The sequence below is a fragment of the Podarcis filfolensis genome, assembly GCF_964270895.1.
Source record: "Podarcis filfolensis genome assembly, chromosome: 17".
In the NCBI taxonomy this organism is placed as follows: Eukaryota; Metazoa; Chordata; class Lepidosauria; order Squamata; family Lacertidae; genus Podarcis; species Podarcis filfolensis.
In genome coordinates this window covers 14,007,441-14,021,232 of record NC_139621.1, presented here as the reverse complement: position 1 = coordinate 14,021,232, position 13,792 = coordinate 14,007,441, and the positions used below count along the sequence as shown (strand labels likewise).

At 44.3% G+C, this 13,792-nt stretch overlaps 2 protein-coding genes across 6 annotated transcripts in view; both read left to right on the top strand.

Annotated features, from left to right (window-relative positions):
- The window catches only part of ACER2 (alkaline ceramidase 2), a 529,013-nt gene that overhangs the window by 493,038 nt on the left and 22,183 nt on the right, over positions 1-13,792 (top strand). The window lies entirely within an intron of this gene.
- Positions 1-13,792, top strand: part of FOCAD (focadhesin) — a 127,595-nt gene that overhangs the window by 102,875 nt on the left and 10,928 nt on the right. For all 4 annotated transcript variants that reach the window (XR_014542964.1, XM_083592739.1, XM_083592738.1 and 1 more), the window contains exons 29-37: positions 4,233-4,380; positions 4,508-4,627; positions 6,115-6,237; positions 7,271-7,348; positions 8,076-8,147; positions 8,858-8,960; positions 10,280-10,360; positions 12,229-12,357; positions 13,235-13,350. Coding sequence is in view for 3 of the 4 variants with exons in the window: in XM_083592739.1 (XP_083448865.1) it covers positions 4,233-4,380; positions 4,508-4,627; positions 6,115-6,237; positions 7,271-7,348; positions 8,076-8,147; positions 8,858-8,960; positions 10,280-10,360; positions 12,229-12,357; positions 13,235-13,350 (970 nt within the window). In the remaining variant the exon portion in view is untranslated. The remainder of the gene's footprint in view (positions 1-4,232; positions 4,381-4,507; positions 4,628-6,114; positions 6,238-7,270; positions 7,349-8,075; positions 8,148-8,857; positions 8,961-10,279; positions 10,361-12,228; positions 12,358-13,234; positions 13,351-13,792) is intronic.

Genomic DNA, 13,792 nt, shown 5'->3' with positions numbered 1-13,792 from the left:
CAAATGAGGGCGTTCGCTGCCTTTCACAGCAGCGGAAGTGTTTCATGGAAGCCGTTCTTTCCATACAGCATCTGGGAAATTGCATCCATACAAACCCTGGGCTGCTTCACCCATTACATTTCCCCACACTGAAGTGTAAGGAAAACAACCTGTTCCCTGTTATATGATTCCCCGCCCCCTTTTCATTTCATTTCATTTATTAAACTTTTTAGTCGCTCATCACCCAAGAGTCTCCAAGCGACTTACAGCAAAAAAAGAGAGAAGATATACCATATATAAAACCATAGGGGAAGGGGGGATGATATAATACATTAATATTTCCTATAACATAACATCCATTAAAAAAGCTTTATGACTTCTTCTATGTTGTTATTTACTGTTTGCTGTTTTCAATGTAATATTAGTTTTAAAATAATAATACTTAGCATCTGTAAACACTTTGAACACTAAGGAGTTTCACATGCACTGTCTTTCTGCAATTTTACAACCACCTTGTGAGGTAAGCCAGCATTACTGTACTCATACAGAGCATAGCTGTCAACATTTCCCTCCTCTTAGGGAAAATTCCCTTATTCTTTTAAATCAGAACCAGTGAGGGCGGTGAAGGTTCTGTGTGAGTGTCTGGAAGCGGTTGGAGGATGGATGGCGGCTAACAGATTGAGGTTGAATCCTGACAAGACAGAAGTACTGTTTTTGGGGGACAGGAGGCGGGCAGGTGTGGAGGATTCCCTGGTCCTGAATGGGGTAACTGTGCCCCTGAAGGACCAGGTGCGCAGCCTGGGAGTCATTTTGGACTCACAGCTGTCCATGGAGGCACAGGTCAAATCTGTGTCCAGGGCAGCTGTTTACCAGCTCCATCTGGTACGTAGGCTGAGACCCTATCACAATTCAAAGTGTTGGTGCTGACCTTTAAAGCCCTAAACGGCCTCGGTCCAGTATACCTGAAGGAGCGTCTCCACCCCCATCATTCTGCCCGGACGCTGAGGTCCAGCGCTGAGGGCCTTCTGGCGGTTCCCTCATTGCGAGAAGCAAAGCTACAGGGAACCAGGCAGAGGGCCTTCTCGGTAGTGGCGCCCGCCCTGTGGAACGCCCTTCCAGCAGATGTCAAAGCGATAAACAACTACCTGACATTCAGAAGACATCTGAAGGCAGCCCTGTTCAGGGAAGTTTTTAACGTGTGATATTTTACTGTATTTTTTGTTTTTATGGAAGCCGCCCAGAGTGGCTGGGGAGGCCCAGCCAGATGGGCGGGGTATAAATAATAAATTATTATTATTATTATTATTATTATTATTATTATTATTATTATTCCGAATAGGATTCCTTGCAAAAAAAAGGGAAAATTGACAGCTATGATGCCATGAGCACATTGATCAGGAAATGTGCTTCATGCAAGACACTCTTATTTTGGGTTCATGAGTAAGCCTACTGCCAGCTGAGGCAGCCCAAGCCTGGCAGAGGGAAAGCAAACCTTTGAAACTGAGTTTGACTTATTCCCTGCTTTTCAACGGTGTTCGTTCCACCAGGCTGCCTTATTTGGTGCAACAGGGACTAGTTGGTACTGCAGCACAAAAGCATTGCATCTTGCTTTTTGGCCACTTCTGAATTCCCTGGAAATCTGGACCTTGCTGGGAGCAGAATACAGTATCCAGCCATTCAAATGCATGCAAATATATGCAGATTCTGTGCTCCCTTGGCCCAGGGTTTAGATTTGTCTTTGTCACTGGGAATCTGCAACCCTCGCTGTCACCCAAGAAAAGCTTGGTTTGGGGTTGGATTGGCACGACTCTGGTCCCGGCCTGGCAAAGTGGAAGGGGCATATGGCAAAAGGAAGCTGTGTTGGCCGTGTCGCTTTGCAGTGCCCCCTGCTTTAAGTCGGAGTTCCTGTGCAGCCCGGGATGAAAGCCTCGCGGCCCTCGCCAAATTAGCTTCCCCTGCCAGCCGAGAGCAGATGGAAGGACTGAGACAATGGTGCGGAGATGAAAGATGAAAGATCTTTCCCATCCCGTTTGAAGTGTGGGAAGAAGGGAAAGAAATAAATGCCTCTGTTACTATGGACGCGATGTGGCATCATCCCCTAGGTGGAAAAATATTGTTAGTTTCGGAACTTCAAGGTAGATTCCGTGAAACTCTGAAAGGGGAGGAAAGCGCCAGAGTTTTGACTTGGCAGTGGGATGTCCAAGTTGCACAACCATCCCACACTCAGCGTTTCATCACCGCCACAAGTGAATTTGCCTAATTCCTTCAGCCCCTGGCCTCCACCTCGTCCTCTGGCAGCAGATTCCATAGCATAATTACGCGTTGTGTAATCTTACACAAGCTTTTATAGTGGTGCCTCAGGTTACATACACTTCAGGTTACATATGCTTCAGGTTACAGACTCCGCTAACCCAGAAATAGTACCTCGGGTTAAGAACTTTGCTTCAGGATGAGAACAGAAATCGTGCTCCGGCGGCACGATGGCAGTGGCAGGCCCCATTAGCTAAAGTGGTGCTTCAGGTTAAGAACAGTTTCAGGTTAAGAACGGACCTCCAGAACGAATTAAGTACTTAACCTGAGGTACCACTGTAATTTTGTCCGACCTGAATCTACAGCGTTAAGAGAGAAACACCCCCTTTCTTCACACTATAATACGTTGGCATAATCTTCTGCCTTTTCCCCTTTGTTGCCTGTCTTTCTAAACTAAAAGGCCTATTGAATTTATCCTGATCCGGAAGGTCCCTTGATCCTGTCACTTGCCCTTTTCAGCACCTACAAGATCCTTTTTTAAGAGGAGACACCCAAAACTTTAAGCATCATTCTAAATTTGAGACCCAAAGGGACCAAACCATCTCAGTCACCCAGCTTTGCCCTCTTCCAGAGCACTCTTATTTCAATCCCACCTTATCCCATCCTAGTTTCTCCCCCACCCCCCCCAAAAAAAAACCCCTCAGCATTTCATTCCTACTGAGCATGCTCATTCCTCATTGGGACGTTTCAGGGGTTCCCCCTTAGAGGTTTTTCTTCCCAACAGCTCACATTTTTCAGTTCTTCAAACATCCTTGGCCAATGAATTGATGTTTTTTAATCTGCCAATTAGCTCCAGAACCCCCGGGGAATTTTCTGATTGCCTAAAAGACATGTCTCCCTGGTTTTCAGGCGCATCTTGCATGGGGTCTGTTGACAATGGGCAAAAGAACTATCTAAGATGCATTGCTGCCATCTGGTGGGGGCAAGAACTTTCAATGTGCAATTGTAATTTAGTGCTCCTGCGCTATGAAATAGTTATGCCAGTGGGCATTTTTGTCTAAAGGCCCGTTCATTCACAAATGCCTCCATAGTACATTTGCTGTGAATATGTGGGATATGTCATCAGAAAGGGAAATACCGTACTTTTCCATCTATAAGATACCCCCATGTATAAGGCGTCCCCTATTTTGGGGGACTCAAATTTAAGAAAATGGGAGATGGCAGAAAGTTGTTTAGCTTTTTTGGGGATGGGATTACCCAGGGTTGTTGAGCTTTTTTTAGGGGAGGTTGCCAAAAATCGCTCACCCGCACACGTCGCAAAATCTGCCTCCCATCTGACCCATCGCCGGCAGAAGCTGCCAATCGCCCGCCCAACTGCCGGAGCACCAGCCAATCAACACCACCCAATCAATGCCACAACCAATAGCACACACAATAGCCGCTGACAACTGTGGCAGCAACCAATCAAACATCCACCTTAGGCACTACCCATATATGACGACCCCCACTTTTTAGTATGATTTAGTAACTCTAAACTCTGTGTGTTTGTACATATATATAACCCCCCACACACACACACATGTTCTGTGCACCTTTTCACATTAACTCATCTGAAAGTGTCCATAATATCAATTTCTCATGTACTGTTTTGAGAGACAGTGTGGTGTAGTGGTTAGGAGCGGTAGACTCGTAATCTGGTGAACCGGGTTCGATTCCCTGCTCCTCCACATGCAGCTGCTGGGTGACCTTGGGCTAGTCACACTTCAGTCTCTCAGCCCCACTCACCTCACAGAGTGTTTGTTGTGGGGGAGGAAGGGAAAGTAGAATGTTAGCCGCTTTGAGACTCCTTCGGGTAGTGATAAAGTGGGATATCAAGTCCTAACTCTTCTTCTTCTTTTGTGGCTGCATTCCTGAGTTGTGAAAAACCATTCCCCTGTTGTGTATATAACTAATGGATGGTTCCCAATACCTTTTAGACCTACTAAATTCTCCTCTGTTTTAAGCACCGGATGCATCTTGGGTGTCGGCCTCGTTCTGTCTCTGATGTGTCGCAGCAGCCCATCGGAAGGCCAGGCTGACATCTCTGCCTCCCTGCACAAACTGAGCAAATACTTGGATGATACAGAAGACCAAAGCAGAACATTTCAGGAGGTAACACTCCCCAGTTTCCAACATCTCCCAACCTCCCACCCCAAGTCACATGCAGTTCAATCGTTCATTAAAAAACAATCTCGCCGTCACTTTTCTAAAATTCTGTGTTACTCTTCCTGTTATCCAGATTCTTGCCTATGCGGTCGCCTGTGTCTGCATTTCTGCCTTTAGTGTTAAGATCATTGAGGCCACGGAGGCGGAGGAGATCATGAGCAAGCTGCAGAAATTAGCAGAAACTAATCAGCAGGTTGTATCGAGAGCTTGCCATCCATTTTACCAGGCATCAGCAAACTCGGCCCTCCAGATGTTTTGAGACTACAGTTCCCATCATCCCTGACCACTGGTCCTGTTAGCGGATGATGGGAGTCGTAGTCCCAAAACATCAGGAGGGCCAAGTTTGCCTATGCCTGCATTTTACATTTGTTCACAAATATAAGTTTATGCAATATATAGCGTTGGAATCGTTGTAGGGACCATGAGGATCATCTAGTCCAGCCTTTCTCAACCTGTGGGTCCCCAGATGTTGTTGGACTACAACTCCCATCATCCCTAGCTAGCAAGGCCAAAGCTCAGGGATGATGGGAGTTGTAGTCCAACAATATCTGGGGACCCACAGTTTGAGAACCGCTGATTCTAGTCCAACTCCCTGCAATGCAGCAATATTTTACTCAACGTGGGGATCAAACCCACAACCCTCAGAGTCTCATTCTCTACCGACAGCTATCAAACCAAAGGCCCGTCCCAAAAGCCTACAGCACCTGGTATTCCCAGGCGGACTCCCATCCAAGTACTAACCAGGCCTGACCCTGCTTAGCTTCTGAGACCAGACAAGGTTGGGTGTGTTCAGGGTGGTATGAATCTACAGTCGTAGGGATGCGGGTGGCGCTGTGGGTTAAACCACAGAGCCTAAGACTTGCCAATCAGAAGGTCGGCGGTTCGAATCCCCGTGAGAGAGTGAGCTCCCGTTGCTCGGTCGCTGCTCTAGCAGTTCAAAAGCACGTCAAAGTGCAAGTAGATAAATAGGTACCACTCTGGCGGGAAGGTTAACGGCGTTTCCGTGCGCTGTTCTGGTTCCCCAGAAGCAGCTTAGTCATGCTGGCCACATGACCTGTACGCCGGCTCCCTCGGCCAATAAAGCGAGATGAGCGCCGCAACCCCAGAGTCGGCCACGACTGGACCTAATGGTCAGGGGTACCTTTACCTTATCTACAGTCGTACCTTGGAAGTCAAATGGAATCCGTTCCGGAAGTCCCTTCGACTTCCATAATGTTCAAAAACCAAATCTCGGGTTCTGATTGGCTGCAGGAAGCTCCTGCAGCCAATCAGAAGCCCTGTCGGATGTTTGGCTTCCAAAATTAGTTCACAAATCGGAACACTCACTTCTGGGTTTGGGAGCCAAAATGTTTGAGAACTAAGCTGTTCGAAAACCAAGGTACTGCTGTAATACCTTTCTTACATTTTATATTAATGCTGCAATGAGCACGCAAATAGAAGAATAGGGTAAAACAGTCAATCTCTGTCAAGTAAACATAATAATTATTAAAGCTTGCCACAGACCTACTGTTCGGCTCTGTGCTTTTTGCAGCTTTTGGTTCTATCCTGATGTTAAAACAAGAACATGCAGCACTATACTTGAAAAGTTGGGTTTTTTTCCCCTTTTCTTAACACAATACATACAATTGCAACTGGCCTTTCTAAATGCCTGCCTGGCTTACGTTTCTGGTTCTGTTTCAGACGCCTGGGTTTGCCTTAGCATTGGGGAACATTGTTCATGGATTGTCTGCAAGCGGACATGGCAAAGCGGAAGACCTTGGCAACAGGCTGTTTCCTGCATGGATGAAAATTGTCCTTGCAGAGGTACGGGATTGTGTTTTGTTTTGTTGCTGTTGACAGTTTCAGGCAATAATCACCTGAGAGTAGGGTGCACCATTTTCATAGGTGACCAAACTTTAGAAGTAAATATTTTGGAAAACAGCTTTATTTGCTGCTTTAAACCATACCCCCAGCAAATAAATAAATAAATAAATAAATAAATAAATAAATAAATAAATAAATAAATAAATAAAATAATAGTATAACTAAAGGCCATAAAATATTTTAACATTTCTGGTCAGCTGAGATTGCTTTTGCTTTCAGTTCAGTGGCTTTCAGACATATTGGATTCAAGAAACACTCCACATAGCCCTTGTCTGCCAAAGATCCCTGCATTCAACACTCAGTTCATATATCCAGCATAATAATAATAATAATAATAATAATAATAATAATAATAATAAAAAATGTATACCCCGCCCATCTGGCTGGGTTTCCCAGCATGGCATATGCTGCCTTCCTGTCCTTTATGAATTGAAAGAACATCCTAGAACAGACCTGTCATTGTAATGTGACTATAAAATCAATAAAAATCATTTATAAAAAAAATAAAAAATAGCCCAAAGATGGGAACAACAGGAGTTACCAAGAAAAGAAGAGTGGCAGATGAAAATGATGGACTTTGCAGAACTGGCCAAACTGACGGGAAGAATTTGGAACCTGCGAGACCAAATTTCTAATATTTCTGTTCTTTCATGTCGTATTGAGCAGTCCTTCAGTGTCTGAATAGACTCCTTAGATAGAAATACGATGCTGTTCAGTTCTTGCCAACAACAATTCCCATCATCCTCAGACAGAATGGCCAGTGTCCATGGGTGATATGAGTTGTAGTCCAAAACGCCTGGAAGGCACCACATTGATTATTCCTGTGATAGATTTACTGTAATTAAAAAGTTACCTTTGTACGGCCACATGTTCCCGATCCCTGCTGTGCACCAACTAACTTACCAACGTTCCACAAATGCCTGGAAAATAAATACATTCTGCACGATACATTTGTGTTTTGTTTCAATTTCAGGGAGGTCCTACAATGCAAAGGCTTGCAGCGATCCATGGGCTGGTTGCTGTGGTGGGTTCTGAAGGAGCCATGATACAGGTAAAATACTCGATGATTCATGCCTGAAATATGTCTATTTTTAAAGTGTATTTGAGGCCGGTTATTTTGCTTCAGAAGAATTTCCGCAATCACGTTACGCTGCCAACATGTCTGCCCAGCCAATGGAAACCTGAATATGTTAGCACCGTTTTCTCACAGCCCTTCAAAACAGATGAAAAATTCTCCCTGTTCTAATGTTGTTGTTTTGTAAAATGGCAGCTGGGCATTGGATTGACACGGGTGGCGCTGTGGTCTAAACCTCTGAGCCTCTTGGGCTTGCCGATCGGAAGGTTGGCAGTTCAAATTACTTGACCTGTTGCTGGCAACCCTGTGGCATGCTCATCAGTGGCAGCTTCCACAAACTCCCATCAGGGATGGAGAGCAGTTTTTTACCTTTCTGGCAAGGTTGTCTTCAAGTCTTGCATTCCCCCCATGAAGTATAAATGAGTAGAAATCCGGTGGTCCCTGCCATTGGGAATCAAACCTGTTAATATGGGAATTATAGTATCCTGGGATCAATTTTCTGGGTCATGCTTATCAGCACTGGAGTGGCCAACTTTGTGGCCTCTGGTGTGTGTATGTGTACCTGTCCATCAATCTCTGTCTTCCTGTCCTGCCTTTCCCCACCCTATAGCTCCTTAAGCAATTATTTCATTGTTAGGTTTTGCCTTCAGTTGCTTATAGACGGTTTCTTGCCTGCCATCCATCTCCCCTTTTTCTTTGACAGCTGAAATCTGAGTCCATCCAGTCTTCTCAGTTTCAGAGCAAACTTAATGAGGTCATCAGAATCCTGAGTCAGGTGAGAGCCTTCCGTTGGCCTTTTCGCATTGATACGCAAGCCAAGATGGCTGAACAGGTGTGCTTGGTCTTAGAGGATGACATTGGTATAGTGGGCATAACTGAGACCTGGTGGAACAGCAATAACCAGTGGGGCACTGCGGTGACATGCAGTCAGTGGACAAGAAGGACTAGGCCCGTTGTCACAATCCGGTCTACCGGGGAGGTTACAGGGAACCAGGCAGAAGGCCTTCTCGGTGGTGGTGCCCGCCTGTGGAACGCCGTCCCATCAGATGTCAAGGAAATAAACAACTATGACTTTTAGAAGACATCTGAAGGCAGCCCTGTTTAGGGAAGTTTATAATATTTAATGCTGTATTGTTTTTAATATTCGATTGGGAGCTGCCCAGAGTGGCTGGGGAAACTCAGCCAGATGGGCGGGATATAAATATATTATTATTATTATTATTATAGCTGGGAGCAATTTGTCCTCCTTGGTCTTCTGTGAAAAGCAGGAGTTGCTGGCCTTGTGGGATTGAGCCACAGCAATAACCTCTTGGCAAGGGAGGAGGAGGTTGTGAATGTTGCATCTTTGTATAGCCAACCCATTCTGGTTATAGGGAATACAAAATATAAATTAAGTTTAGAATCTTACTGACACGTTGCTCAGTAATGCCTGCTCAGGCAGTGGAAATTGAACTGTCGGCTCATATGTGATTGTTAAACCTTCAGATAATCAGCTTTTCTGGGGTGATCGGCCTTCAGACAAACGCAGCCTGGCTGTTGGGACATTTGCATCTCTCCACTGTGTCTGCGACCCACAGTCGAACATCTGGTAAGCATTCTTGCAAGGAATTCTATTTTAGGTGGTAAAGATGTTGAAGATGTCATTGCAAAGTCCACCAGACTGCATTGATTGCATCCAAATATGAATCCAAGATTTGATTTGACTGTTTGCCTCCATTCAAAAGAACAAATATTTTTGCTAAATTTGCTCTTTCAAGTGGGGGGGGGTCCATTGGCAAATGAAAATCTTGGGTCGTATTCTGATGCAATGAAGTTGACCTGAGTTAGGAACTAGTCGTTGGATTGTTTCAGCACATTTCCAAATAACATGCTACCACCTGCTTTTTCAATCCACTTCTGAAACTTTGTCATGGTGCTAAGGTGAATTGCAATTTCTGGATGTCTTGAAGGCATCCATTGTTGAGGTCCATCTAAAATCGAATCTAAAACTGGCACAAATTGTCCTCATTTGATGGTAGCAACAGAGTCTGGATTTGCAATACAATCACTACAGTGATCTGCAACCATATGGCGTGTTCTCCACCAGCCCTATTCATAATGTTTAGCAGGAGTTCTCAAGTGAATTGAAGCAGCTATCATATACCGTATTTTTCGCTCTATAAGACGCACCAGACCACAAGACGCACCTAGCTTTTGGAGGAGGGAAACAAGAAAAAAAATATTCTGAATCTCAGAAGCCAGAACAGCAAGAGGGATCGCTGCGCAGTGAAAGCAGCAATCCCTCTTGCTGTTCTGGCTTCTGGGATAGCTGCGTAGCCTGCATTCGCTCCATAACACACACACACATTTCCCCTTACTTTTTAGGAGGGAAAAAGTGAGTCTTACAGAACAAAAAATACGGTAGTTGTTTTCCCATGTCAATCAGGAGACTAGACATGGAAGAATTCAGGACAGGATAGTTTTGACTCATGTGGCTTAATGTTAGGACTGTAGAATGCAAAACTCACTACATGAATTCCAAACTTCTGGGCAACCACCATTGGCTTTTCTGTGTGTATACAAAAAAGTGTGGCGGTTCTAGTCTACTTTTGAAATGTCACTGATAAAAGGTGGTGATGGGGGCAGATGGAAAATAGAATTTCACCCATCCTTTAGAAGCTGCCCAAGAAAGAGAAATATCTGTTGCTCAGTGGTAGGACAAGAATTTTTACATGCAAAAGACCCAGCATCTCACGGTGGGACTGAGCATGTTCTCTGTCTGAAATCTTGAGCCACTGAAGTCAGTTTGTACACACTGAGCTAGGTGAATCCATGGTTTGGCTGGCTACACAAGGCAAATGCCTATCAACTTCTGAATGCACAACATGGCACAAGTTTGACATGATGGGCACAATTTTGTTTTCACAGTTCCGCCAGACTTTAGCTACCTGCCTGAGAAAAGTTTCCTGAGGGCAGCCATCGACTTTGTTATCGAAAGTGGGAAGAAAGGTAAAAAGCAAATGTCAATATTGGGAATACCGTGTTTTTCTGTGTATAAGACGGCCCCTATTTTTGAGAACCCCAAATTAAGAAATCAGTATTTATTGAACCGTTGAGCTTCTTAGAGGGGAGTTAGCCAAAGTTGTTGAGTTGTTTAGCTCAAGGTGTGTGCTCGTTTTTTACTGGCGCAGTTTGAGAATGTCTAAGCTCACACACATTTGTGAGGAAAACTCTCACCATACTTAACACCCCCCTTTTGCTTTCTTTTTGCTTGGCTGCTATAAAAGATAATGTTTCATTTGGATTGCTTACAAAAACAGATCAAAGCTTTTTAAAAATTTGCTTTGGTATTCTTTTTTTTACTATATGTTAGAATAATCCCTCTAGTATGCCAAACTTCTACATTGCTTTTTAAATGTCATTGTTTATTTTGAGGGCTGAGATGGGTTGCATTCATTCAATGCACCGATGATAATTCTTCTTTTCATTTCTTAATTCTAATAAAGGGTGTGCTTCCTTTTAGTTTTGGGGGCACAAAATGGTTCAGTTTAAAAAAGCAACCCAGTAAAATTTAGTTTAAATTCCATGAAAAGGCTTCCACTGCTAGTATTTGTTCTTCCGGGGACTCTAGTTGAGACATTTTAGGAAAACATTCTTTAAGAAACAGATAAAAGTTCCTGGAAGCTTTTTTTTTTTAATATATAATTTTTTTATTGGTTTTCCAACACATATTAAAAAAAAAACAATACAAGACAATACATAAACAGACAAACATAATTTCTTAACCTCTTTTTCTTAAACCTTGTTTCAACGACTTCCCCATACCTCCCTTTTCTGCATCCCTGTTTTAAATTTTCCCAGCAACCCCTAATTTCTAAAAGTTCCTGGAAGCTTAAAGAAGGTTCCAGAATTTTCTTTAGTGTGTAGGGGTGGCACTCTAGGTTTGATTGATGTCAGCTGGGGGTGCAAATAAAGGGAGTGTGCTGGTCCTATGGGTTTCCGTGAGGCGATGTCCGTGTCCAGTCCGAGGTCAAGGGTGCAGTAGGGAGGCAGTCCTTCAAAGCTGAAGCTGGGTCCAAGGCAGGGAGTCGGGTGAGGTCAGGAGCTCCGGCAGAGAAGCAGGACAGGGTTCAGGCAGGAACAGGCTACCAACAACGTTGTTCCCGCAACTTGGGACCGGGGCTGGCTGGCTTTTATCTGCCCCGAGACATAGGGCGGCCCTGGTCCACAAGTGACTCGCCTCTCCTGGCCTGGAGGCGAGCACTCCTCCTGTGGGAACTTAGTTCCTTCCGCCTCTCTGCCCTGAGCCTCTGCAACCTCAGCCTCCCCTGTTGGGGCTGAGAGTGGAGCACCTGCAGGCAATGGGTCCTCCATCACCTCGGGAGCCAGAGCAGACTCAGCTGGTGCCTGCACCTGAGGATCCAGCACAGGTGAGGACACTTCAGGCTCAAGCCCCAGCCCCGGCTCAGCTGGTTCTGGAGGCGGGGAATCCTGTGCAGGCTGGGATCCCTCAGGTTCAGCCTCCGAGTCCGAATCCCAGGCCATCACAGGGAGGAAGTTGCAGGCTGCAATTTCCGCACGAGGAAAGCGCGCGCGCACACACACACACACACACGCACACGCACACACACACACTGAGATTAAACCGTGCTGGAGAGATAAAGAATGAATGTAAATAGCTTGTATATAATAGTAGCAGAAATCCTTGTGTAACCAGTCAAGCAATAAAGAAGCTCTTGACTGTGAATTTGAGTATGACTCCTGTTCTTGTCCTCTGCCTCTGGGGAAAACTCTGCTACAAACAGTCTGAAGTGGTTTTACTGAGGTGCCACCACACTAGCAGAAAATCCATGTTGTGGTTTGGTATTCTGTTTCAGGCCCTGAACAAATTCGGCCTCACTTGGTCAAAGCAGCTATGGCTCCCATAGCATTGAATGGAGCAAGCTACCAGTACCCACCTGTGAACTGGGCATCGATTCTTTCCCCTCTCCTGAGACTAAATTTCGGTAAGTTGTTTAAAAAGCAATTAAATAATAATAATAATAATAATAATAATAATAATAATAATAATAATAAAGTTCACCAGACTCTGTCTGTGTTTCCTTTTGTGAATAAGATCTATTTGTAAAACTATATTTTTGTGGTATGGTTATGAAGCACTTAATTTGTTGCAAAGGCTTTGTGTCTAACAACTGCAATTGTGAGATGTCTCCAATATGCAGCACAGAGTGCTCCAGTAATTATGTTTTGCTTCCATTGCAGTGTTTAGCACTTATGTTTTGTGGTTTTAACTGAAATTGAATTTTATTATGTTACAGAACAGCAAGCATCCTTGAGGATAGGTCTTTAAAAACAAAACAAAAAAACCCCCTGCAATAGAAATACATAAAAGCAACAGAGATCTGCTCTGTTCAGCAGTTTCAAGCTGTTTTAGCTTTTGAGCCAGGTCGGCCCCACAACAAGAGAGGTGATCTTCTGCTGCAGACAGTTTTATTTATTTCCTGATTTTATTATCTCAATAATAAAGTTACAAAATAATAACAAGGAAGTCACGCAATGGTGGAAGGAAGACACAGGGCAAGAAATAAGAAATGGATAAATGTTGGTACATAATGAAATGTGAATCTACGAATATAACGTATATATATCATTATGTAAAGATTTCATATATGTATTGCAACATTAATAATAAAGAAATGTATTTTTTAAAAAAAAAAAACAAAACTTCTATGTTTTCCCAATTCAAAGTGTATAGGAATGTCATGGAAATTGTGTGATGTCCATTGTGGTGAATGGTGGTTTTCAGTTTTGGTTTGGACTGTGTGCTATTCTGATTTTTTCCTTCCCTCTGACGTCAACCTTTGCTCTCCTCGTGTCTTTTAGGAGAAGAGATACAGCAGCTGTGCCTTGAAGTAGCTGTGACCCAGGCCCAGTCGTCGCAGAACGCTGCCATGCTTTTGGGCATGTGGGTAGCCCCGCCTCTGGTCTGCAGTCTAAGTGTACGTGTCATCACTCTGCGGGCTGCCACGCCCAATGGCTGCCCTCCTCTCTCTTTGCCAGGCTCATAATCGGCACATATAAGTTTCTGTAAAAGGGGATGTCTAATGTCCCACGCAAGGGACAGGGAATAATCATGGTCAAGCCATACCCATTTGCCAGCACCGGATTGTTGAATGGTCTCTTTAAATTTGAAGGTTCATTATTGTTTCACAAGATGTGTATTTCTTTAAAGGCCAGAGCAAATAATGTGACCTAGTTTTACAACTGTGAAGCCGTATAGCAGGTGCTGTTGTTGTTGCTGTTGTTGTTTAGTCGTTTAGTCGTGTCCCCATGGACCAGAGCACGCCAGGCACTTCTGTCTTCCGCTGCCTGCCGCAGTTTGGTCAGACTCATGTTTGTAGCTTCGAGAACACTGTCCAACCATCTCGTCCTCTGTCGTCC